Below are 27,356 nucleotides of genomic sequence, written 5' to 3' on the forward strand. Positions count from 1 at the left end.
ATTTATAAAGCACTTTGCAAAGTATGTTGTGGTCATTCAGTCATATTAGACTTTCATGACCCTGTTTAGTATTTTCTTGACAAAGATACAGGAATGATTTTCCATTTCCTTCTCCAGTGGTAAGGTTAAGTGACTTGCCCAGAATCATAATTAGTGAGTGTCTGAAGATTTGAATTCAAATCTTGCTGGCTCTATCCTCATGCTCTAGCCACAGAGCCACCTAGCTGCCTCTACATAATAGCTATTTATCAATGCTTATTTCCTTTCTTCCATCTCTTTCTAAATCAAAAAATCATAACAGCTTAGACCTTATAGAGACCTTGGGGATAAACCTGTCCAAACCATTTGTTTTATTGATTGGCCTGGAAAAATCAGGTGATTTGCACAAAGTTAGACAGCAAGACATAATGAATCAGGACTTCTTAGACAAATTAATTACATGGTAGCTTCTAGGCATTTAATTAAATGACCCAGAGGGAATGAGTGGGAAAATACAAAATGGCACACGTCGAGATCACTGTGGTGTCACACAGGTGCAGAAGTCTTATGTGTCCCAAAGACAGGTGCTTGTGAGGAACCCGGTGCATGAGAATTCAGGAGATCAAGTTCATTGGAGGCCTCCTTGTGAATACAAGCTTGTGCAGAGTGGGACTGGTCATCGCAACAGAAGTTACCAGTTGATCCCTAAAGTTCAGGGGTATGTGTTGGAGCCAAAGGAGCCTGTCCCTTTGAGCATTTGGCTTTAATGTGAGGACGACTGCTAAGAGGACTTCCAGAAGCTAGAGAGAGAGAGAGAAAGAGAGAGAAAGAGAGAGAGAGAGAGAGAGAGAGAGAGAGAGAGAGAGAGAGAGAGAGAGAGAGAGAATTCAGAATTCTTTTAAGGCTATGAATACTCCATAAAGGAAAAAAAAAAAATTAGACTTTTCTGGTGTGAAGGGAGGGGCAAAAAATTTTACTTGGATTTTCCAGATCTCAGGACCATGTTGCCTCTAGTTAGTAAAATGGCTCATAGAATTATAATTAAAAGAATTAGTTTCAAATCCTATGGTACTGAGAGTTTGTTGTTGTTCCTACTAAGGAATAGATATTTGGACTGCACAGTAAACTTTTAGTTATCTGAATGCTAATTATCCATTTTTAGCTTGCCTAGGTTTCTCACTTTTGCTTCTCCAATATTCTTGGCAAATGATCTACAGTAAGATGGAGTAGGGTGGCTAGATTTTCCAGTAACAACTCAGGCTTTTCCAAACTGAACTTCATCTTTCCCCTAAAAGTTTTTCTATCTGACTTCCCTATTTCAATTAATGGTACTATCATCTTTTTAACTAGGCTAGAAATCTTCAGAGTCATCTTTGATTTTTTTAATGTCACCTCTCCAATTAGCCATCAAATTCTCCAATTAGCCACAGGGGGTATTCTATCCCCCACTTTACTCATTATAGAAAGCATCGTGATCTGGGTCGGAACATAGGCTAGCAATTGGAAGCACTTATAGAATACTGGATGAACCATGAACCAGAAGCCTTGAAGTTCAAATCCAGCTTAATAATACTGTGACTCTGGACAAATAATTTAACTCCCCTAAGCCTCAATTTCCTCAACTTTAATAGTTGTGTAGTCCTAGTCAAGTAAATCCACTACACTCAATGTCAGTTTCCTCATCTGTAAAATGGGAATAATAATAGCACATACCTTCCAGGACTGTTGTGATAATCAAATTAGATAACATTTGTAGAGCACTTTGCAAACCTTAATAAATATTACATAAGTGCTATTATAGTGATTACTATGGGATAATGGGTATTCTTTTATATATATTTTCCCCCATGAAGATAGACCAATTTTTTAAAATCTCATTTAGGATTGTACTGCAATATTCTGGGGCTGAAAGTAATTAATCTGATATCTCATCATCTGATATGCATGTGCATGCATATACACATATATATGTATGAGCAGATATAAATATATTATATAATACATATTATATCATATAATCTCATTAATATACACACATAAATATATATCTATATATGTATACATAGACATATATATTGATAAATATATACCACAAATATAATTCACATATTAATATGTATTACACAGCAATACATGCATTGATTAATGTATTGTTTATAAAATCATTACTATAATATAGAGACATGTATGTATGTATATAATCAATATGTTTTACTTATACATTTCTTGGTATTTGAGTCCTGATTGACTCAGATTGAATGTAAATAGCAATCATTTCTGCTTTGACCAGAAACCCTGAGGGTCTTCCCCATTTAAATTTGTTTATTTATTTATTTAAATTTTGGGGTTTTTTGGACTACATGAAAGAAGAGATTTTTGTCTCAATTGCTACCTAGCCTTAATCACTGAATGGGTGCTGCCTTAGTCTGAGACCTATTGAAGATCTTAGCTTAAGAAGGCCCAGTTCTCCCACTGCATTCAGGGCCATCTTCAGAAGTCCGGATCTGGACCCAGATGTCTCTGGAAGGAAAAGGGAGGCAGGTCACCTTGTCCAGCCCCATTTTGCCCCAGTTGCATGCCATGGCATCACTTCCTGATGTCATGGTTCTCTTTAAGAACAAAAGACAAACAATAATATAAACACACACACATGCACAATCGATCTGTTATGTGTATCTTTGTCTTAAATTCAAAGAGTATTAAAGTATGTGGTGATTTAATTTGAAGAGTCTTATTGGTCTTCTTCTCATGGGTAGTGATTCACACTGGACTTCTCAAATTTGTGTACTAACAAAGGAAGCTCAAAACTTGAATAAAATTGCCAAAAATACCATTAGCAGCTTGCTATTCAACCTCAGTTTCCTTAAGTGTAACATGAAGGAATAAGACACTATGACCTCTGAAGTCCCTTCAAGTGCTGAAGCTCTGAATTTTGTTTTGTAGATACCAGATGAATGTATATTATATAGTAGTGTGTCCCTAGAGCTACATGTTGTAGATCTCTACTGAAGTTATAAAAAAAGATAAATATGGAAGAGAAAAGTTTAGACAGGACAACATTAATGAGAGGGCAGGACTGGGGACTTTGAAGCTTTGTTTTAGAAACCTTAGTCGATGTCAGGGAGTCCTAAGTATTCCTAAGTTTGAATCAACTGTAAAATGATCCTAACAGGTGCAGGATGATTGGGAATCCCAGTCACCAGGGGAGGGGGACATTCCAAGGTCACTAGATCATATTTAGTGACATGAAGAACAGCACGTTGTAATGGAGAAAAACCCTGTGCTAGCTGAAGTTCAGCCATTGAATGAATCACTATAAGAAACAGAAAAATCACTTAATTATTCTGTTGCTCTTATGAAAATGAAGTAATTATAATAGTATGTTATATGAATAGTACATATCATATTAATAGTTTATAATATCACAGCAATAGTGATACATTATTTTAATAGCATATTAATAATATAATGTATTATGCTAATAACATATTAGTATATAATAATTATGTTAGTAGCATATTAATAATATATAAAATTATGTTAATGATTATAGTAATAATAATGTTGTGTGGATAATATATTAATACTATATTAGTAGCACACTAATATATAATATTGTAATAAGGATATTATATATTATATCAATAGCATGTATTTAGTACTGTAAGGTTTATAAAGCACTTTATACATATTATCTCATTTGATTCCCTAAAGAAGCCTGTGAGATGAACTCTGTTATTATCCCCATTTTAAAGATGAGGAAACTAAGATTAAGAGTGATTAAATAATTTGCCTAGGGTCACATAGCTGATAAATGTCTGAGGTAGGATTTGAATTCAGGTCTTCCCAGTTCCAACATTCCATTACCCAGGAGTCTCTTTGATGACTATCCCTTACCACTTCAAAGGGATATTTGAATTTTAGAGTTGAAGAAGTCTTGAGAAACTAATTAATCTGGCACCCCTATACTCAAAAGGAAAACCCTGAAACCTTAAGAAAGGATGACCCTTAAAAAAAAAAAAGCAGCAACTAGATGGTATAATAGATAGAGGGTTAGCACTGGAATCAGGAAGAACGGGGTCTAAATCAGCTGCAGACACTTGCTACATAGCTGTGTGATCCTGGGCAAGTCACTTAACTCTGATTTCCTTGCCCAAAGAGGAAAAAAAATTAAAAATAAATAAAAGACTTGCTCAAATCCACATAGTTGGAATTGCCAGAGCTTTTCTTTTGTTTTCCTGATTCTAAATTTAGTATTCTTTCTACTTAATCATTCTTGTTTTAAAAGACAACATGGTCACCACAGAAGGGTAATGGAGAAGAATAAGAAATATTGAGCATGAACAGAATGGGAGCATGGGAGAAAGAGTATCTGAGTGGGTCTAAGGTGTCATCAAAGTAACATAAGCTTCAGGACTTGTTACTTAACTAAATCTATTGCATCTAGCTCTTTTGTAGTATATACTATTTTGATAAATGCATTTTATATCAAAAAACAAAATTTGTCATTTTAAGGAACTTCAAAAATCACCTTGTCCAAAACCCTCATTTTGCGAATGAATCAAAAAGGTTAAGTTATTTGCCTGAGGTCTCACAGTTATTAAGTAGCCAAATTGAGACTTGAATCCAGGCCCTATATCTCTAGACTTTATCCCAGTTTTTCACTCTGTCTCTCCTCTATAATTCTCCTGCTCATTCTACAATAATTAGCTGCTACAGTGATCATTATTTATGCAAAAAGTATCACATTGCTCTCATTTTGAAGTCTTGCATCAAAAGAAACAGAGCAGAGACTTCTGAGCAGAAAAGCTGGGGGACAGAATTTTTATAACTGGAGGGGAGAGTATTTTAAGTAAGGGGAATTAAGAGAGTGAAAGGACAGAAGTAAGATGTCCTTGACCATCCCACCCTGACCACAGTGAAAGATGTGTGCTGGCAATTGATGGGAAATGAGGTTAGAGGGGCAAGATGGAGTTAGCTAATGGAGATGGGTAGAGAAACTTATTTAGACAAGACAGTAAGCAGTATTATGCTAGAGTGGGATGTGAGAGCTCAAAAGAGCTGACTTAAAGTTTCCATGTGAGTATTTTACACCTTAGAATGCTACCAATCGGGGCTTGATTTACTGTTTTGTGGATTTTATTGTCTATTCTTAAGAAGGTGATGGAAAATGTTAGTAATGGCAATTAAACTTAAAAATGTATCTTGCTTTCTGAGGTCCATTTCTTTCCTAGTTCTCCCCCAGCTGATTGTTAAACATTCACCAAGACACCCCTATCAATAGGCAATGAGGAGTGCTATGTGACCCTGGACCAATTTTAAGGGATCTCAGTTTCCTCATTAATATGAGAGGACTGGACTAGATTGTCAGCAAAGTCTCCTCTAGCACTCTATAATTCTATATTTGTTCAAAAGTGTCTTCCTGGGAGATGTTTGTTCTCTGCATCAAATGCAATGGGATTTTCCTCAGGAAGAGCCAGGCAAGGTCTGGCCAAGACTAGGTAGAGTCCCTCAGGGAAGTATGGTAGTCTTATGAGAGACCACTGTGGGAAAATATGGCAGCAAGTCTCTGGAATTCATTCATCGGGAGCTTTTTGGGCGCTGACCGACTAGGAGAGGAAATCCCATGAGCAGCCCCAGGCAGTAGGAGATTCATTTAAGGAAGTGCATCCGGGGCCACCTTTTTAGGTGTGGTTTTCTGGGGGAATGCCGTCTTCTGGCATATCTCAATCAAATAACAAGAGGATCTCATCAGGGGGATGTCTGCTTCCTTCCGGAGGGCAGAGCCTGGCTCAGGCTTTGACAGTAAATTAGTCCAGCGTTTTGGATCCTTTGTGGGATGGGCATTTCCCAACTACAGAGAGCACCTACATCCTCCCAGCCCCGGCCCCAGGGGACTTTTAGCATATTTCCAGCATGGTCTACCAGCCAATAAGACAATCAGCCTAAAACTAATGTTGTCCCCTTTTTTGATGTGAATGCCACAAATGAAACAGCTAACAGCAGTATCTAATGTGTAGCACAACTTTGCAAGCCAGCCCACACAAGTGGACCCATAAACATAGGGACGGGAGAACAACACCAGTAATTTTAGTGGTGTAGAGATGAGGAAATCCCCTGTACCCTTGCAGGTCAGAAATATAGTCTTGGTGACCTAAAGAACACAGAGGTTCTTGTTTAGGTGACTTAATGAAGGTGACTTGATTAGGATCACAATCAAAGACAGGCCTTAAACTAGGTCTTCCTAGCTGCAGGACTTGATCTACTACATCACATTATAAATTACAAACATATACACATATATTTTACATGCAAATAATATGGGTACATATCTCACATACTTATGTGTGTACACATGTGTGTATACATACATATAAATCATGTACACATCACGTACAAATCATACATGAATTATGCACATAGAAATAGAGTTCTAATACTATACCATATCATAAATCATAAAGACACACACTTACACACAAATAACACATACATGTAATATACATGTGCCTGTGTATGTTATGCGATATAAATCACACATCCACATGACTACATAAATTATATACGTATACATAGAAACAGATTTACAACACTATGTTGTACATATGTATAAATTCCATACATATACACATGTTCTACATACACACATAAATATTATATATATCTATAAATCACAAACATACAGAATATGCAAAATGTATTATAAATATGTGTGTTTATAGATAAATATATACACTTGACATACTATACATTACACATACATATATATTTGCATGCACATATTTAAATGCATAAGCATCCAAATTACACACATACAAATATACAATGTGTTGTGTATGTATATGTAAATATATTTCGTTTTTTAAGGAAGACAAAGTTAGTGAATATCCACATAGCACACATTATGAGTATATTACTATATGCAAAATTGGGTTAGGGTCTCTTAATTAGGGTGTCTATTTTGAAATTGGCATCTCTAAGGGAAAGGACTTTTTAGATTATTTGGGCTTGGTCCTTGAAAGCAAAATTAATGCTAAGCTCTTCATAGACGCATGCACCAGCCATCTGCAAACCACAGGCATGATTAGGAGTGCCCCCTTCCTTGGGCAGGCATGTACTTACACGGGGGTCTTAAACCAGATGGCTGTGCCCTTGTTAGAACTTCCCTCATCTCATATACTCCCCTTCACTCCCATAATCCATAAATGATCCTGGCAACTCTGCAAAATCTTCCAACACAAGACTGGTAGAGTCCTCACCCAAGTTATCACTGCCAAGCCGAGACGCCCTGGCTGGGGCGGGAGGTGCAGTTGGGGCAGCAGAGACTGGAGGAGAGGGGAGGGAGGGAGCTTTCTGCACCCCCACAGACAGAGGATGAGGAGGGAGGGCTGGCTCCTTGCTATCCTCGGTCTCCTTCTCGGCTTCAGGCTCTGAGGAAGAGGAAGTAGGACCTAGGACATGATAGAGGCTGGGAAGGCGGATGTCAAAACGCAAGCCGAACTTGGCAAAGAGCTTGTCATTGAGGGCGTACAGCTTCTCGGAGATGTCGTAGCCGAGGAGCGCTGAAAACAGGCGGGAGATGTAGCGCTCTTTCTCCAAGAGGTGGTAGAGGGGCTTCCGTGGCCAGGAAACGTAGGTGCAGTCGTTCTCAGCCGTCAGAGTGACCTGAGGGAGGGTATTGCAAGAAGAGAACATTAGGCTGCGAATTTCCTGGTGCGACTGACAAATTATTTTAGATGAAGATGATGTGTGCTGAATTAATCTCCCCATTGTTTTAAAATTTATTAAGTGCCTACTATGTGACAGGAAGTATTCAAAGTAGTGGGGATGCAAAAGAGACAAGAGACAGGATCTGCCCTCAGAAAACTCATAATCTAATGGAGGAGGCAACATGTAAATAAATATATAAAATGTTTTCTGACACTATTGCAGCGACATCACACCTGGACTATTGCAATAGACTCCCGGTTGGTCTTCTTGCTACAAGTCTCTCCCCACTCCAATCCATCCTCCACTCAGCTGCCAAAGTGATCTTCCTAAAATGCAGGTCTGACCATGTCACTGCCCTATTCAATAACTCCAAAGGTTCCCTAGTACCTCCAGGATCAAAAAGAAAATTCTCTTTTTAACATTTTTCCTAAGTGATTCGTTCATATTTTTCCAGTCTTCTTATATCTTACTGCCCTCAAATTTCTCTGCAATTCAGTGATTCTAACTCCAGACTGTTCTTCACAAACATATCACACCACTTCCTGACTCCAGGTATTTTCCTTTTGTCCATCATGCTGTTCCCTTTTCATCTCTTCCTCCTACCTTGCTTTAAATGCCAGCTAAAATCCCACTTTCTACAAGAAGCCTTTCCTTAATTCCCCTTAATATTAGAGCCTTCCCTCCATTTATCACCTCTAATTAATTTTGTATGTAGATTATTTGTACAAAGTTGTTTGCATGGTATCTCCCCAGGAAATTGTACTTGTCTTTTTTGGTATTTCTAGCAATCAACCCTGCCTGGCACAGAATAGGCAATATATTCTTGGTGAAGTGGTGGGAATAATTAGTATTTATACAGTGCCTATTATGTGCCTGACTTGATTTTGTTAAATCAAGTCACATGTATTAAAGTGAAGAAGATTCAAAGCTTTTAATCTAATAATGTTTAGGAGATACATGTTTTACTGGGAAACTCAGTGGATTGAGCCTGATCCCAGGAGACTCATCTTTCTAAGTTCAAAACTGGCTTCAGACACTAAATGTGTAACCCTGGACAAGTTATTTAACCTTGCTTGCCCTTATTTCCTCATCTGTAAAATGAGCTGGAGAAGGAAATGAAAAACCACACCAATAATTTTGCCAAGGAAACCCCAAATGGGATGAGTTGAATATGATAAAGCGATTGAACAACAAAAACATTTTAAACCTTGTCTAGGGGTACTAAACATTCTTTGTCCTAGGAACTGCCTGTAGTGCTTCTTAGTCTGTTTGCAAATATGTGTCATCATGGAAAGCAGAGGCATTGATCCAAGAATATAAGTTTAGACCATCTTCTAAAGCTTGAACTTAAAAAAAAAACCTTTTAAAACATCTTTTAAAAAATATTTTATCTTTCCCTTACACATAAAAACAATTTTTAATATTTTTTGTTCTAAATTTTCTACTTCCTTCCCTCCTCTACCCCCAATATTGAGAAGGCAAGCAATTTAATATAGGTTATACATATACAGTCATGCAAAACATATTTTCATATTCCAAATTTGAACATCTACATATAGTAGATATATACATTAAAAATAGCTCATATGTTAGAATACTTCATGTTTTATAGAAGACTTTCTTAACAACAACAGCCTTAAGGCAAATAGCATGGAAATTATTTTAATTTTACAAATCAATCAACAAACATTTATAAAAAGTTTATTATGATTATAATTATACACTGTGCTAGGTAGTGGGGTCACAACGAAAAAAAAATAAACCCTGATTTCAAAGAGTTTATATTCTGAGGAGATAAGACATGTGTATGAAAACATGTATATTCTTGTATAATAGATAAAACAAGGTAGTTTGGGGAAGGAAGGCATTAGCAGGTGGATGGTTGGCAAGAGATCAAGAAAGGCTTTATGTAGAATGTAAATTAATTTTAAAAAGAAACATGAAATAGATGCGGTAAAGGTAAAAACAATAAAAGTTGGCAACTAATTGGGAATGTGGAAGGCCAGGATAACTATAAGATTGTGAATCTGCAGATTCTAAGGATAGTGTGGTGTACCCCAATACAAAGAGGAAATTGGGCAACTCTGAGGCTCTATCTCACACCCATTATTCTAAATAATTTCACACTCTACACTCTGAAGACAAAGAAAAAAAAATGGCATCAATCAATTTTTCCATAAGGGGGGAGGAGGAGAGAGAAGGAAACAGCAGGCTGTCTAAAGAGAACCAAGTTACCTAGGTCATAAATGGACCATGTCAAACCAGTATTGGAATTAAGCCTGTGAGTAGCCATTGTTCTTTCAGCCTGGGTAAGATGAGAAATGGATTCTCTCTTTCTTTTTTTTATTTTAAAAATTTAAAAATTTAATTTTAAAAATAAAAAAATGTTTATTACACAAACAGCTTGATTATATTTATTAAGGAGACAATATAAAAAATTGTTGGAGAGAGTGCTTTCAGTTGAATTATACAACAGGAAAACATTTCACAAGGGGCTGGGAAAGAGAGGGTTGAGGGAGAAGAGAGGAAGGGAGGGAATGAGAATAACTAACCTTTTCTAATTTAATTGTTAAAAGAAGGAGAAAGAAGATGTTAATTTGATAGACAAGGAAATCATAATTTATGGAGATTAAGTGATTTAACCAGGGTTATATAGCTAGTATGAGAGAGCTAGGAGTCTAACCCAGGTCTTCTGAGTATAAGACCACAGTATACCACAGTTTTTCACTTATAAAATTATTTCCTCAAGCAATCTCCATTCATTACCTTTACTCCTTTCACTCCTTTTTCAATCCTGTAAGGTCAGTAGCACAAACACTATCACCCCCATTTTACAGATAAGAAAACTCTGAGAGAGGCTAAACCCAGAATCATGGCAGAGTAAGGGGCAGATCTGGCACCAACTTCCTCTATACATTGTTTCTTAAATTCATAGAGTAAACATTTATATTTAATAAATGTTTGCTGAATGAGTGAGCTTTCAGTCTAATGGGATCACACTTATTTTATGACAGTCAGTTATTGCTCACACAAACCTCAGCCTTTTCCTACATGACAGGGACCTAGGAGTTATTTGTCAATAAGATGGTTCCATGTCTGTCAATATCTCTGAGGTCACTGTGTTCCTCAGTTTCTTCAGCCAACTAACCCACTGTCCCCTCCACTAGTTTTGGAAGAACAAAAAAGTCTGCTCCAGCATCACTAGTAACAGTAGTGAGGTGACAAGTAAATTAAGCACTAAATTGTAAGGAAGACCTGAGTTCAAATCTTTCTCACATCTGAGCAAGTCAGTTTATCTTACAGAACTCCATCTATAAAATGTTGATAATAATAGCTACTGCTTCCCAGAGTTGTTGTGAAGACCAAATGAGGCAGAAGTGCTTGCTATCTGATGAAAAAAGTGCCATCTGCATCCAGAGAGAGAACTATGGAACTATAGATTAAAGCATGGTATTTCACCTTTTGGGGGGTGGTACTTGCTGTTTATTTGCTTGGTTTTTTTTCTTTCTTGTGGCATTTTTCCCTTTTGATCTGATTTTTCTTGCACAGCATAATGAATGTGGAAATATGGGAATTTAGAAGAATTGTACATTCAATAAAAAGTATGTGAAATTGCAAATCTCCTATGTCTTTCCAATATATAACAAAACTATCATGTAATTCTTTTTTTCTTTTTCCCCTATCTCTCACCCTAGAGAAAGCTACCATTGGACGCAAATAGGTATAAACATATATACATACATACACACATAACATATATATCATATAAATATATAAACATATAAATGTATCTTTTCTATATGATTTTTCATTTCAATAATTTTGGCCTGATCCATTGCCATTCTGTTTTTATATCTTCTCTATTATTGTTATTGTTGACACATGACCAATATGATTCATTAAAGTTAAGTTCACCATGAAAAATAGTAGTCTAGTTAAGTAGTTTACTCATTTTTGATATAGTTATGCTTGTGTCTTCCAATTGAAATTTTCCCAAAATACAGTTTGTAGGATAATCAATGTCTATTTTGAATACTATCCTCAATAAATATACTGTATTGCTCATAAAAAAGAATTGCACTTTACCCTATATTGGATTATATGCTGTCTTGGATCTGAATGAAGGATGGAAGGAGAAAAATTTGGAACACAAGGTTTTGCAAAGCCTTTGCATGCATTTGGAAAAATAAAATATTACTAGGGAAAAAAGAAATGCTATTTGAGAAGATGAGGGTTAAGTCTTAATTATCTTTATATCAATCAACAAGCATATATTAAGCAGCTACTATTTGCCAAGCATCACATTAGATGTAGGGAATATAAAATAAAAATGAAACAAGGAACTTACATTCTATTAGGGAAAAAAATACACACAGCTATAAGTTGTATACAAAAAAAAAAAAAAAAGACAAGGTAATGGTGGGGAATGAATGGGATGAAGAAAAGCTTTCTGTAGAAGGTAGCATCCAAGATTTACAAAACACTTCATAAATATCTCATTTGATCCTCACAAGAATCCTGGGATGTTGGAGCTAGGTGATGTTATTGTCCCCATTTTATAAGATGAGGAAACTGTGGCACAGAAAGGTTAAATGAGGTATTTTTTTTTTTTACTAGTCTTCAAGACCAACACACTTTTCACTGCAGTTCCCAACAACATAATATTTGTCTGTGTTTCTCTCATCCTCATGTGTGAGGTCACACAGATATCAAGCATCTAAGGCAGGATTGGACCCTAAGTATTCTATGTAGTACACCATGCAGCCTCTTTAGTAAATGCTTAACAAATGCTCTTTCATTTATTCATTCTTCATCTGTTCTTCATTCAAACAACCAATCAGCCAATCTAAAGATTAATTTAGCATATTCCATAGTAACCATTCTAATAGGCCTCCAACTTACCTGGAATATCCCTTCCTCAGAGGGTTGCAATGATTCCCACTCTGGGGAGTCCATGAACTGGTAGGGGAAGATATAATGCAGAAACTGCCCATCCTGGCTCACACGAATCCTGAAGAATGGAGAGAACATAGGAATTAAGAAATCCAGATTCTAGTCCCAGACAACTAGTTATACAACTTTGAGCAATTCACTTAAACCTCAGTTCTGTCATTTGTAAAAATTGCAAAGGAAAGGAAAAATAGATGATAGCTAACATTTTTTAGTGTTTTGAAATTTGCAAAATACTCTGCATTCTTATTTCATTTGAGCCTTACCACAAACCTATGGGAATATATTATTGTCCTTATTTTACTGTTAGAAAACTAGCCTCAAGAAAGGTAAGAATACTTCCCTATGATCATTCAGAATAAGTGTTACAAGCATAATCCAAATTCAGCACCACATCTACTTATTATTCCTCATGTCCAAATCTCCATGACCCTATGTACTAACAAGCACTAATACTATCCTTGGATTTTCTTGGCAAATATACTAAAGTGCTTTGCTATTTCCTTCTGTAGCAGATTAAGGAAAATAGTGATTAAGTGACTTGCCCAAAATCACATTGCTAGTGTCTGAGGCTAGGTTTGAATTCAGATCTTCCTACCTTCAGGCCCATCCCTCTATTCACTGAGCTACCTGTCTCTTATATATACTACATAAGGTCTTTTCCATTTTTTAAATCTAGAGTTAGCCACCTTCCAGTGGAGCCAATTCAATCTTGACCCTATGGTTGAACAGTTCAACATTCTTCATCAAAAAGTCCTTCTGTCCCTTGTCCTCTCATTGCTCAAGCCTTGCCAAGCCTTGGCCCTTTATGACTCCCACTATCAGCCTCCTCTCCCTCTCTCTAACATGGGGCTGAATGGATCTGGAGAATATCCCACAATTAGGCTGGCTGGATCCATTACAAAATTATGTGTGACCCACCTTTTAAAAGTCTGCCAAATGGCTTTGAAACAGAACAAAGGGAAATAAGAACATCAAGGTTGTCTACTATTTGCTTTTCCAGATTTTCCAAGAGGATTTCATATTTATCCTGAGGGGAAACTATACAGAACATCTTTGATTCCAAGCTTGGGAGAATGTTTGTCAAAAGGGTAGAAAGTAAACCAAGCAAGTGAAACACCAGAAAACAAAAGGGCAAAAAAAGAAAAAAAAAATTAGGAAGAGAAAGCAAATGATATAGTGAGCACATGGAAGGCTGAGAGTGACCCACAGGAGTCCTGAGCTAGGGCTTAAAGACAATGCAATTAGGAACCATGTTTGGAATGAACTCTATGCTATTGGTCCCATCTAACTTGGAGATAGTAACCTAGGACCTTCTCCCCATTCTCCATCCTCTTACTTCAATGGCCTTCAATTTTAGAACTACTGTTTCTATAAAAGGTATTCCTTCAGTGTTTTTTACACATGTGCGATGATGAATGAAAATTCAGATGGCCCCTTGAATTTCTGCCAATTCTGCTTGTTTGAATGCTAAGAGTAAAATCAGGAATGGAGAAAGGATGAAGGAAAGGAACACAAATTTAAAGTATTAAAGTTTAATATATTTTATTTAAAGCTTTATTTATTTTGTTTCAGAGTTTATTATTTTATTTATTTAAAGTTTTATAAATCCAGTATGGATCTTGCAAATTAGGGTTTTGAGTAACACATTTTTAAATACAGCTTTTTATTTTCAAAATATATGCAAAGATAGTTTTCAACATTTACCTTTGTAAAACCTTGTGTTCCAAATTTTTCTCCCTCCCTTGCCCCCACTCTCTTCCCTAGACATCAAATAATCTAATATATGCTAAACATGTGTAATTTTGATTAATATATTTAATAGCAAATATGGCATAATAAAGAGAGAAATAAAATATTTAGGGCCAGATTCCTTCTGAGACATGAGCCAGTCAGCAAGTGCCCCAGTATCCTAAGGGAGCAAGTAATCTTACTTTTATTTTCAAATCAGTGGTGGGCATCAGCTCTAGGATTTTAAAATAAAAATCTATTCTTGGGTAGGAATAAGTTGAGACAGTCATTCTTCAATGAAAGATGGAGAGAAAGTTTCTCCCCTCACCCCACCCAAAGACTGACATGTCAACCTGAGATGTTCACTAGACTCAAGTCTAGTGATCCAAAAGACTTGTATATACATTTACCTAATCTCAATTGTTATTGTTGTTGAATCATTCCAATCATTTCTAACTCTTCATGACCCCACAGGCAGAGATATAGGGTGGTTTGCCACATCCTTCTCATTTTACAGATGGAGAAACCGAGGCAAACAGGGTTAAGTGACTTGCCCAGGGTCACACAGCTAGGAAATGTTTAAAGCCCCTGATTTGAATTCAGGAAGTTAAGTCTCACAAAAGCAAAGCAATCCTTTACAACTCCTTATAAAGGCTGTTCAAAATGTTCTCTTTTTTCTTCAAGTTTCCCTTCTTCCAACCTCTCACCTGAAGAAGTTGCCTACACTTTATTAAGAAAATAGAGGCCATTTTCACTGAGCTGCTGTTTTTCACCTCTCTATATTTCAAAACTTTTTGACATCATCCTTCATCTCTCCTCCATTATTCTCTTGATTTAAAAAAAAAATAGGTCTCCACTTTTACCCTTGAACACTTACAACAGTTTGTCCCCTCAAATCATTTTCTGTCTCTAGCATTCATTCTCTCTCTCTGTTTAGTGCCTCATCATCTATAGCCTACAAATAGGTCTTTTCAATTCTTTATAAAGCAATAACAATGGGGCAGCTAGGTGGTGAAATGAGTAGAGCACCAGCCCTGAAGTCAGGAGAATGTGAGTTCAAATTTGACCTTAGACATTTATTACTATGTGACCCTGGCCAAGTTATTTTACCTCAATTACCTCCAGACAAACAAACCCCAAAACAACAATAAGCAAATGTTATTTTACATATGAAATAAATTGGAGATGATTAACAGAGGGAAGGGATCAGCATTAAGGGGGCTCAGCAAAGGCTTTCTCATGGAAGATAAGATTTTAATTGAGACTTGAAGGAAGCTGAAGGAATCAAGAGGTAGAGATGAGGAAGAAGAGTATTTGAGGAATGGAGAGGAGTCACTGAAGATGAACAGATTCTAGAGATGGAGGTAAGGCAGGTAGGGAGAAAATAAGAAAGAGAAAAACGGCATGAAAATACAGAGAAAGATAATTCACAGGAGAGGGTAGTTAATGATTGAGAAAAAGCCACCGCTTATATCCCAAAGAAATACTAAAGAAGGGAAAGGGACCTGTATGTGCCAAAATGTTTGTAGCAGCCCTGTTTGTAGTGGCTAGAAACTGGAAAATGAATGGATGCCCATCAATTGGAGAATGGCTGGGTAAATTGTGGTATATGAATGTTATGGAATATTATTGTTCTGTAAGAAATGACCAGCAGGATGAATACAGAGAGGACTGGTGAGACTTACATGAACTGATGCTAAGTGAAATGAGCAGAACCAGGAGATCATTATACACTTCGACAACGATATTGTATGAGGACATATTTTGATGGAAGTGGATTTCTTTGACAAAGAGACCTGAGTTTCAATTGATAAATGACGGACAAAAGCAGCTACACACAAAGAAAGAACACTGGGAAACGAATGTAAACTATCTGCATTTTTGTTTTTCTTCCCGGATTATTTATACCTTCTGAATCCAATTCTCCCTACGCAACAAGAGAACTGTTCGGTTCTGCAAACATATATTGTATCTAGGATATACTGCAACATATCCAACATATAAAGGACTGCTTGCCATCTAGGGGAGGGGGTGGAGGGAGGGAGGGGAAAAAAAAATCGGAACAGAAACGAGTGTCAATATAATGTAATTATTAAAAAAAAAAAGAGAGAGAAAAAGCCACCAGATTTGGGAATCAAGAGCTCTTTGGAGAAAAAAGTTTCAGTTGAGTGACGAGGTTACAGACTAAATTGTCAGGGGCTGGAAAAGTAATGAAAGAGTAGAGGCAATGAATGAAAGTAGCTTTGTTTAGGAGTTTGGCTAAAAAAGGAGAGATAATAATTTGAGAGAATGGTATGATAAAATAACATTTGATTGAATAGTGCCTAGTATATAGTAGCCATTTTTTAAAAAATCATCATTTATTTATTTTTATTTAGCATTCTTTTTTTTTTTAAGTTTGAGTTCCAAATCCTTTCTTTCCTTCCTCCCCTGCCCATTGAAAAGGAAACAATAGGATACCAATTAATTATAAATGTGAAATCAAAACATTTCCATATGAACTATGTTGAAAACAAAAGCAAGAAAAATAAGGTGAAAAAAAATCCTGCTTCAACATGTACTGAGAGTTCATCAGTTCTCTATCTAGAAATAGAATTTTATATCACAAGTCCTTTGGAATTGTCTTGTATAATTGTACTGATCATAGTGGGATAGCTATGGTAAAGTGCCAGGCCTGCACTCAGTAATACTCATCTTTCTAAAGTCAAATTTGGCCTTGGACATTTCCTAGCTGTATCAACCTGGGCAAGTCACTTAACCTTTATTGCCTCCGTTTCTTTATCTGTAAAATGAGTTGTAGAAGGAAATGGAAAATCTTATAGCCTAATAGTATTCCATCACAATCATATTGTACCACAACTTTTTCAATAATTTCCCAACTGATGAGCATCCCCTCAATTTCTAATTCTTTGCCACCACAAAAAGAGCTGTTATAAAGATTTTCTGTACATATAGGAACTTTTCCTTTTTTCCTTTTATTTTTTATCCAATAGTATTTTATTTTTCCAATTACAAGTAAAGATAACTTTCAACATTCATTTTTGTATGATTTTGAGTTCCAAATTTTCTTTTCTTCTTTCCTCCTTTATCTCTTCCTCCCCAAGACAGCAATTCAATAAAGGTTATATATGTACAATCATTTTAAAACATATTTCTACATTATCATTATAAAAGAAAAATCAAACAAAATGGAAAAGAACACAAAAAAGAAAAAGCAAGCAAATAAGAAAGGTGAAAATAGTATGCTTTGATCTGCAATCAGTCTCCACAGTTTTCTCTCTGGATGCAGACAGCACTTTCCATCCCAAGTCTATCCAAATTGTCTTGGATCACTGTATTGCTGAGGATCATAACTGATGATCACATAATCTTGCTGTTAATGTATACAATGTTCTCCTGGTTCTGCTCACTTCTTTCAGCATAAACTTTTCAGGTTTTTTTGAAATCACTTATAGCACAATAATATTCCATTATATTCTTATATCATAACTTATTCATCCATTCCTCAACTGATAGAAATCCACTCACCTTCCAGTTCCTTTCCACTACAAAAGAGCTGCTATAATTTTTTAATTTTAAAAACAAAGATGTATTTTTTTCATCCAAGCTCATAGATTTCTTAAAATCTATCCATAAACATTTCCTCCTTCCCGTTTCTCATCCTAAGGAATTTTTGTCCTATACAGTGTAAGCTTTAGAGAGGGACTGTTTCCTTAACGTTTTTTAATTCCCAGTGTCTAGAACAGCAACTGGCAAACAGTGCTGTTGTTGTTTGGTCATTTTTTGTGGCTCCATTTGGGGTTTTCTCATCAAAGAGACTGGAGTGGTTTTGTCATTTTCTTCTTCAGCTCATGTTACAGATGAGAACACCGAGGCAAACAGAGTAGAAGAACTTGCCCAGGGTCAACAGCTAGTAGACATCTGAGTCCAGATTTGAAATCAAGAAAATGAGTCTTCCTAACTCCAGATCTGGCATTGTATCCTCTTCATCACCTAGCTGTCCTCTGGCAAACAGGAGGCATTTAATTAATGCTTGTTGATTGACTAGCATATTTTGCATTCTCAGATAGAGGGTAGGAGATAATGTGTGAGACATGACTGAATGAAGATAGGTTTCAGAAAGAATATTGATTCTAAATGTTCCCAGATCTTCCCCCTCCTACATGAGGGGACCACTTCCCCACCTTCGGAAACCCAACCTCAGCTATTTTAGGATGGCCATATTTTACAAAACCTTGTTTTTATTTTCCAGTCTTTAAGCAGGGTACTTGTAGAGAGGAGTTTTATTTGTTGGTTTTGTTTTGTTTTTGGTAACCACCAATATTCTGACTCAACACAAATGACAAATTTAGACTTACTCTCCCTCCCACCTGCTCAGATTTTGCAATACATGCTTGAAAATAAAACTATTAATTGTGTCATTTTCTGTAAATGCTTATGTGACTGGGACCAAGTAGAATACAGAACACGGATTGTGTAACCTTAATTCATTTGTTAAAAGAATGAAGCAGGGATGAAGGTAATTTTCTCTGAGCAGGCAGTAGGAGACGGGTGAGACAGGAAAGACTTCACATAGGAGGTAATGTTTGAACTGAACTTTGAAAGACACTAAAGATTCTAAGAGGCAAAGGTGAAGAATAAGTGTCAGTCAGGCTTCGGGGTACAGCTGTCATGGGCAAAAATATGGCGATGGAAAAGAAATTTCATGTGTAACCTATAGCAAGAGGATCAGTTTGGCTGGACTTAAGAGTATATGAAGGGCAGTAACATCTAACAAGATTGAAAAGATAGATTGGAGCCAGAAGTTTGGTTCTTGCAGCCCAACAGGACAAATCTCATACCACATCTCCCCTCATTTCCTTGATTCTGCTAATCATTCTGTACTGGTTCTCTCTCCAGCTGCTTTAGGAGTGGGATTGGAACCAAAACATCCCAAAGCCTGTTACACTTTATTAATGATATCTTATATTACATGTGAACAGAGCTATAATTGGATATTTTTAATACCTAGTACCCAGGGTAATCATGAAGGAAATATGTAGGGTGTTTATCTGGAGTGTGGTCAAGCACTTTAGGGATGACAATTATCTGATAGCTTCTATTCAGACTGATTATTCTTTGGGGGAAGGGAGTAAGGAGATAATTGGAGTTAAGAGACTTGCCCAGGGTTACAAACTACTCATTGTCTGAAGCCAAATGTGAAATCAAGTCCTCCTAACTTCAGAGCTGGTACTCTATCCACTGCACCACCCAACTGCCCAGAAACTGATTATTGATAACTAGATATTAAGTTCAGTGGTTTCAAGTACTATCAGCTGCCCCCAAATTTGAGTGCTCTAATGTAAATTCTGGTTTCCCCACCCTAGTAGTGAATAGGCACAGTTATATAATAAAGCACATACATATGATAGATAAAAATACAAAATTCAGAGCATTTATACTCTCAAAGGGCTGATGGGTCCAACTCCTCTCTTATTCTTATAACTTGAAGACACAATACTATATTAAACACTTCATTATTTCAAAATATCTGTAATGTCTTCAGTGTAAGTATTCCCTCCATTCTAGGGAATGTTAGTTCCTCTATGCCTTAGAAGCCCATTAATTTCAGGAATTTTATAACCCAATTAATTCTTCACTCATGGAAATGACTTTGTGGTCTCAAAAAAGGGAAATTAGGTTTGCTTCCTTTATGGAAACCCTAAGCATGATTCATTTTTCAAATCAAATATTTATGCTTATGAAATATAGTAGTTTCTAATATGCTAATAAAAAATACTTCACTACCACCAAATAAGACACATGAAAAAAAACCCAGAACAGAAATTCTTATAGCTGCTAAGTCATCAAATAGGACACATGAAGGGGAAAAAAATTCAGGAAATAAATTCTTATAGACTGCTAAGTTTGAGGTAGTGTTACTAAACAATTATGAGTGATGGGGTTATTTCCCTTTAACTAGATCCAAGAGCAAACTAAACTAGGATTTTTTTTTCCTATCTTGGGAATTTAGATAAAGAGGGAAGATGATTAACATTAAAATGCATGGAATCATAGGTCCAAAGAGGAAAGAACCTTAGAAACAAGCTAGGATAAGCGGCTCATTTTACAAAGAGGATTAAAACTCAGATCCTGTGACTCCAAGTTCATTACTTTTTATACTTGTGTTTTGCTTTAATGTGGGCTTTTGTACATTGGTCTGGAAATCTAATTATAATTGTGAAATTGCTAATAAAATTGTTAATGAATTGTCTTAATTATTAATTGTCATTTGTATGGAGAGAAAGTTCCAAACAATTGATTTACAAATACAAGTTTTCGGGATCTCATTTTAACTCTTTTAAAGGAGCATGTAAATTGCTTGCTTCATTTTGATTTTTCTTAAAAAAAAAAAAAAAAAAACTCCATCCTATCCTTGCATGTACAGAATAGGATGCTGTTTATAGTTACAAGTAGTGAATTTGGATTTGTGTTTGTTTACTTATGAGAGCACTACTTTATGCATATCTTCTATACTCTTTCTATCAAAATAATTATTTGGTGACTTTAAGAGACTGTTAGGGAAATAATTGTGGGGGAAAGAGCCCTCAGTGCAAGGAGACTTGGGTTAGCTACTTCCTAGCTATGTGACCCTTGGAAGTCACTTAGTCTCACTGTATCTGGAGGATTCCTATTTCTGAATTATCTACCTCATGGTGTGATTGTACATAAAGTATTTTACAAATTGCACAATGCTCTGGGATCCACAGCATAGTAGATAGGGAGCTAGCTTCAGAGACGGGAAGATGGGGGGGGGGTAAGCCCTACCTCTATCTATGCTAGCTGTGAGACCCTCAAATTAGCTTCTCATTCTGCCAGGCAGTTCTCTCAGATCATAAAATAAAGAATAATTGCCAATCTGCATCATCATGGGGAATTTTCTTGTTAGAAGTTCCATATACCAGCAGTGTTAAAGTCAAATAGAAGAGGGGGTTATTAAACTATAGAAAAGAATCACTAGGGAACAAATATTGATTTAGTTTTAAAATGTGAAAATTATCATGTTTTATTGTATTTTTATTTATTTTATCATGTATTTCCTAATTACATTTTAATCTGATTTGAGCAGTAGTTTGGATAGTATTATGGGTCATGTATTTGATACTTTTGCTCTACACCAACAAAAAGAAAAGAAAACTATGAACCAATCATTCCCAGCCCCACCCTATATGTGCCTGTCTCCATCAAACTGGAAGGCTCCTTGGAGCAATTTTTATTTGTCTTTTCATCCTCTTTTAGTGCCATAGTAGATAGTGTATGATCAATATATATTTATTAGTGATCGATAGTCACATCTAGTTGTGAAATGGCTCAATCTTTCAATTGATTAAAGACCACAGAGTTTTCCATCTCTAAATCAATTATGGATATTAATTCTGATTGACCCTGACAAAAAGCCATTTCTAAGCAGTTTGTTTAAAGGCCTACAATTTAATAAGCCAGGTATATTCATTAAACTCTCAGTGGGGACAGCTGTGTCTTTTTCCACTTCTCTCCCATAAAAATGCAATTCATACGATCATAGAGGGAAGGGGGAACTCAGAGACCAGCAGTCCAATTCCTTTATTTTGAGAGATAAGGAAAATGAGGCTCAGTGATTTGTGCAGGTCATACAATTGATAGCATTTCAACTCAACAAACATTGTTGAAGCACTTACTATATATGGGTCCTTAAACTAAGTACTGTGTATACAAAGGCAAAAAATGAAATGGTCCTTGAACTCAACAATTTTATAGTCTCCTGGAAAGATACAACATATAAAGGCAGAGGGATTGAGGGGGAAAAAAAGTATTGTGAACTGAGGAAAGTCCTGAAAGCTTCGTGAAGGAGCTTAAAGGGGGAAAAAGGAAGATAAAGATGCTGAGAGGGTAAGATCCCTTCAAAATTAGAGTAGTAAGAGATAAAATCCATACTTAGAACAAAGACAATGGAACTTTATCAGTACAGAAACAGGAAAAAGGGGATTTTTTGGTGGAGAGAAGGAGAAAGAAAATTCAGATCTATGAGTTCAACAATGAAATTAGATAATTTATGTAAATGATCAACATGTGTAAATGATATGTAAAGGACATTAGAGTATTATCTGCTAGTTAAGAGTAGCAGCAATAGTAGTTATTTTGTTGGTTTTGAGAACTCCTAATAAGTAAATGCTCTCTATAATGTTTTCTCCTTGGATTTCCAGATCACTACTTACTTGGCCAAGTTGGGCGTGTAGGTAGCACAGCAGATAGAGTTCAATCTAATCTCAGATACTTGTTAGCTGTATAATCCTGGGCAAGTCACTTTACCCTGTATATCTTAATTTCCTCATCTGTAAAATGAGCTGGAAATGGCAAATCATTTTTGCCAAGAAAACTCCCAAAGGGGTCATGAAGCATCAGACACAACTGAAAACAACTGAACAACAAAAACACTTAGTCAGGTACACTTCCTAGATCTTTTTGAAATAGTTATTGGTAGAACCCAATATGTAATGCTTCTTCCTAGTACTCTTCTACATTAGAATCTCTCCTCTAGAAATCTCTTTACCGGTGCAGATCTAAAATTGTCTTACAGTTTATAATTTTAGGGAATTGCCTGGGACACCAAGAAGTTAAATGATTTGCCCATAATCACACAGATAGTATATGTTGGACCCAGCTTTTCCAGAATCCAAGGCCTGTTTTGCGTTTTAGCCAGAGTGACTTCCAATCCATTGTTATTGCTCATTTTTTCTTAAAATTTACATCATCATTAATATTTGTTTTCTTAACTAAAATGTATATAGTTTACTAACCTTGAAACCCTTATCATATAGTTTACTAACCTTGAAACCCTTATCCCTTTATCTGCTTTCCATTCTTATCTTGATCTTTCATTTCAGACCATCCTACTCTCTGTCTTTGTTACTCCCGCTTCTGGCATGTTGCTGAACATGGGAAGAAGTCATTCAATAGCATTGTCTGGGAATATTTCAAATTCATCTCAACTGGACTCTTCTGTTTGGCAAAACTTTGATTCCTGATTGACTTATTCTCCTCTCCCCCATAACAACTTCTATAAAATTTCCCCACTCTCCTTTCTCCTTGACGCCCACACCTTTGTTCTTCACCTAGTGACCTCTTCATCTCTTCTCCTGAGAATGGTTTCCATTGAAGCCATAGGTTATAAATCCCTTATTCCATACTTCAAAAGTGCTCTGTATATTCATCTATCTTTATTCCATTCTCCAAGGAAGTCCCTTCTCTTCCTGAAGCTTGGGACACCTACCATTCCATCTCTCTCTTTCATTCTATATGTCTCTCCTTCAATTGACTCCTTTTTGCTATCTACAAACACCCCCAAGTTTCCCTTGGTATCCAAAACACCCTTGGTTATCTATGTCATCTTCTCAAGATATTGTATCTGTCACTTTCCTTCCATTTCCAAACTCCTAAAAAAGACTTGAATCCTTTATGCCTTTACTTTTTTCATCATCCCATCACTTCTCAACTCCCTGTAATTTGGTTTTCAGCCCTACCACTAAAACTGCTGTTGGCCCATCTCTTATTTACTAAATACGGAGACTTTGTTGAGGTGGGTAAGGAGTCGGCAATGATACCGAAGTTGAGGGTCTGAATGACCAGGAGAGTGGTGCCCTTAACTAAAAATAGGGAAACTTAGAAGAGGGATGGGTTTGGGGATAAAAGAGATGATAATGAGCTCTAATTTTGACATGCTGAGTTTGTGATGCTTGTTGGACATCTAATAATCCTAAGTGATCAATAGGCAGTTGATCATACAGAATAAGAATTCAGAAACACAGGAAATAGAGCTATAGATATTCTCCTTGACCCTTCTGCAGATTTTGAAACAGCAGATCAGGTCTGAATACTCTCTGCTCCCTTGGATTCCATGACACTGTGAGCTCTTGGTCCTTGTCCTACCAGTTTGATTAATCTTGTATTTCTTTTGTTGGGTCATAGATCTAGAATTGAAAGATTGTGTCCCCCTCCCCAGTCCTTTTTTTGCAAATGAGGAAACTGAGGCTCAAGAAAGTTAAGTGAAATTCCTCAGCTTCACAGAGGTAGCAAGTTGTCAAAAGCAGGATCTGAACATCTCACCAAGCTATCACCACTACACAAATGACTCACAAATCTAAATATCCAGACTTAGTTTTTCTCTTTCACTTCTACAATGCCTTTAGAATATCTCCATCAAAGGGGCAGTGAGGTGGTACAGTGGATTCCAGCTCTGGAATTAGGAAGAGCTGAGTTCAAATTTGGCCTTAGCTGTATGGCAAGTCACTTACCCTGAATGCCAACAAAACAAAACAAAACATCTCTACTAGGATATCCCAGGGATCTCAAATTCAATTTGTTCCCCTAAGAGGTTTGATCAGCTTGAATTTCCCTCTCCCTCACTTCCCATATCCAATCAGCTGCCAAGTCTAATTGATTCTACTTTCATAATACATGACAGATTTACAAATACCTTTATCTCTCTTCACTGGGACCCTTGTCTTAATCCAGGACCTTATGCCCTTCTTTACTATGGGAGAAGCATTTTGTTACAGAGGGAGGAGTTCTGGCACTGGGGTTAGAAAACCTGGGTTCAAATCCTGGACTATAACGTTTATGAATTTTATGATCGCGAGTTACTTATTTGAAGCTGTGCCCAATAGGCTATCAAAGTGTGCATATCCTTTGATCCAGGAGTGTTTCCACTGGGTCTGTATCCCATAGAAATCCTAAAGGAGGGAAAGGGACCCACATGTGCAAAAATGTTTGTGGCAGCCCTTTTTATAGTGGCAAGAAACTGGAAACTGAATGGATGCCCATCAATAGGAGAACGACTGAATAAATTATGGTATATGAATGCTATGGAATATTATTGTTCTGTAAGAAACAACCAGAAGGATGATTTTAGAGAGGTCTGGACAGAGTTACATGAACTGATGTAAAATGAAGTGAGCAGAATCAGGAGATCATTAAACATAGCAACAAGAAGACTAAATGATGATCAATTCTGATGGACATGGCTCTCTTCAACAATGAGATGATTCAAACCAGTGCCGTTTGTGCAGTGATGAAGAGAGCCATCTATACCCAGAGAGAGAGAATCATGGAAACTGAGTGTGGACCATAATATAGCATTTTCACTCTTTCTGTTGTTGTTTGCTTGCATTTTGTTTTCTTTCTCAGTTTTTTCTTCCTTCTTGATCTGATTTTTCTTGTGCTGCAGGATAACTGTATAAATTTGCATACATATATTGAATTTAACATATATTTTAACATATTTAACATGTATTGGACTACCTGCCAGCTAGGGGAGAGAGTGGGGGGGACGAGGGGAAAATTTGGAACAAAAAGTTTGGCGAGGATCAATGTTGAAAAATTACCCATGTATATGTTTTGTAAATAAAAACTTTAATTAAAAAAAAAAAAGAAAGAAATGAGGGTAGGAAGGAGTTAAAATATAGGTAAGCAATATTTAAGGAAAGAAATTCTTAGCAATGGAGAGCCACGATATTGTTGATAGGCAAATAAGTAGGGGTCAATAAAGAGGGAAAGATTGATGACCAAAAAAAAAAAAGTTTAACCTTTTCCATGAAGTCTTTCCTGGTTCCTTCAGTTGTTAGTATGTTCTCTCTCCCCAAATCACCTTGCACTTGCTTATCTGTATGGTGCTGTTAAACCTGCTCTTGTATCCCTCAGAAATACATGCGAGGCACTTCACAAACCCTAAAGTGCTATATAAATATAAACTACTATTATCATTCCCATAAGCTCTTTGAAAGTGGAGACTATCATTTTTGTCCTTATATCCCAAGAACATAGCAGCAGAGCACATGGAATATAGGAGGTACTTATTAAGTGTTTCTTGCATTTCACTGATTTTTTCATAGTCACATAGAGTAATTAAATAGTCAATATGGGATGCAAACCTAGGTCCTTTGCCTCCAAATTCAATGTTTTTTCTATGATTCCAGATTCTGCTTCTTGCCCTTCACATGAAAGGGGTTCTAAAATCTGGCTAGGAAAGGAATTAGGATGAAAAAATAGACTTACCTCCCTTCAAGCAACAGAGAAAGGCGGTTGATAGGTGTCTCACCTTCCACGGCATAAGTCTGCTCAGTAGCTAGCGACAAGACTCTCTCCTCACAGCAGTGGACAATTTCTTTGTATGTCTGCAGGGGTACCTGCAGAGGCAGGTACAGGGTCTTGTAGAGGTAGTCAAACTCTCCCACGTAGTTATTCTGCCTCAGTTGGAACATCAAATGAGCCAGCTGGATCAGGCAGATCATGACCAGAAGGAAACTCCAGATAAAGATGTCTAGCCCGCAGGCAAAAAACCAGCCCCACAATGCATAGCACAAGAAACCAATCGCTAGGAAGCTGAAAATATAGAAGCAACCATAGACACCACTGCCCCCCATGAAGCCCAGCAGTACAAAGCAATTGGCGAGGTGATAAAGTGCCCCTTCCGAATCGTGCCTCCATCGTCCGCACAGGGGGACTTGCCAAAGGAGTTGGTCCAAGATCGTAGCATTATGACCCATCTTTCAAAGGGTATTTGGCTTAAAACTGCCCTAACATGGGAAATCAAGAAAATATAGGAATCTACTCAAAAGATTCAAAAAACCTTCTCACCTCTTGGCAACTTGCTGGCCCAACTGAGACTGACTTCTTCAGGGGAAAGTTTCAGCACAATTTTGGAGAGATTCCAAAGCTTGGAGAGTTAAGGGGCCTTTTCCCTCTTGGAACTTGCCAGCCCTTCCCACTGCGGCCCTAGTAAGTCTATTTGGCTACAAGCCCCTCCCTGGCAACGACATCCAACTGCTAGAATTGGAAGAAAAAAAGAACAGCAAAAAATGTTGAAAGGAAAAATAACAACAAAAATTTGCATTAGGAAAAAATATATAGTCTGTGACTACAATTTCTCCATGTTATTGAAGAAAGCTGGTCTCAGGCTATTCACTGCTTCA

The 27,356-nt window shown here is 36.7% G+C and overlaps 1 protein-coding gene across 2 annotated transcripts; it reads right to left on the reverse strand.

The window, feature by feature from the left end:
- Window positions 1-435: 435 nt before the first annotated feature.
- Window positions 436-27,356, reverse strand: POPDC2 (popeye domain containing 2). 2 transcript variants are annotated; one of them, XM_051985344.1, is made up of 4 exons: window positions 26,440-27,356; window positions 12,592-12,700; window positions 7,239-7,644; window positions 436-779 (listed from the first exon to the last, which is right to left on the reverse strand). In XM_051985344.1, the coding sequence occupies exons 1-4, from the start codon at window positions 26,928-26,930 to the stop codon at window positions 685-687; spliced, it is 1,101 nt and encodes a 366-aa protein (XP_051841304.1). In that variant the 5' UTR covers window positions 26,931-27,356; the 3' UTR covers window positions 436-684. The 2 variants fall into 2 exon arrangements, with proteins under 2 accessions (XP_051841304.1, XP_051841305.1); XM_051985345.1 differs by having other exon boundaries at window positions 685-779; window positions 7,102-7,644.

The sequence above is a fragment of the Antechinus flavipes genome, chromosome 3, assembly GCF_016432865.1.
Source record: "Antechinus flavipes isolate AdamAnt ecotype Samford, QLD, Australia chromosome 3, AdamAnt_v2, whole genome shotgun sequence".
In the NCBI taxonomy this organism is placed as follows: domain Eukaryota; kingdom Metazoa; phylum Chordata; class Mammalia; order Dasyuromorphia; family Dasyuridae; genus Antechinus; species Antechinus flavipes.

Coding starts and splice junctions, on each gene's coding strand:
- POPDC2 (XM_051985344.1), bottom strand. CDS start 26,930: ATGGGTCATAATGCTACGATCTTGGACCAACTCCTTTGGCAAGTCCCC. Junction 7,645..12,591: donor CTGAGGAAGGGATATTCCAG/GTAAGTTGGAGG, acceptor ACCCTCCCTCAG/GTCACTCTGACGGCTGAGAA. Junction 780..7,238: donor GCTTGGCAGTGATAACTTGG/GTGAGGACTCTA, acceptor CTCTCTCTCTAG/CTTCTGGAAGTCCTCTTAGC.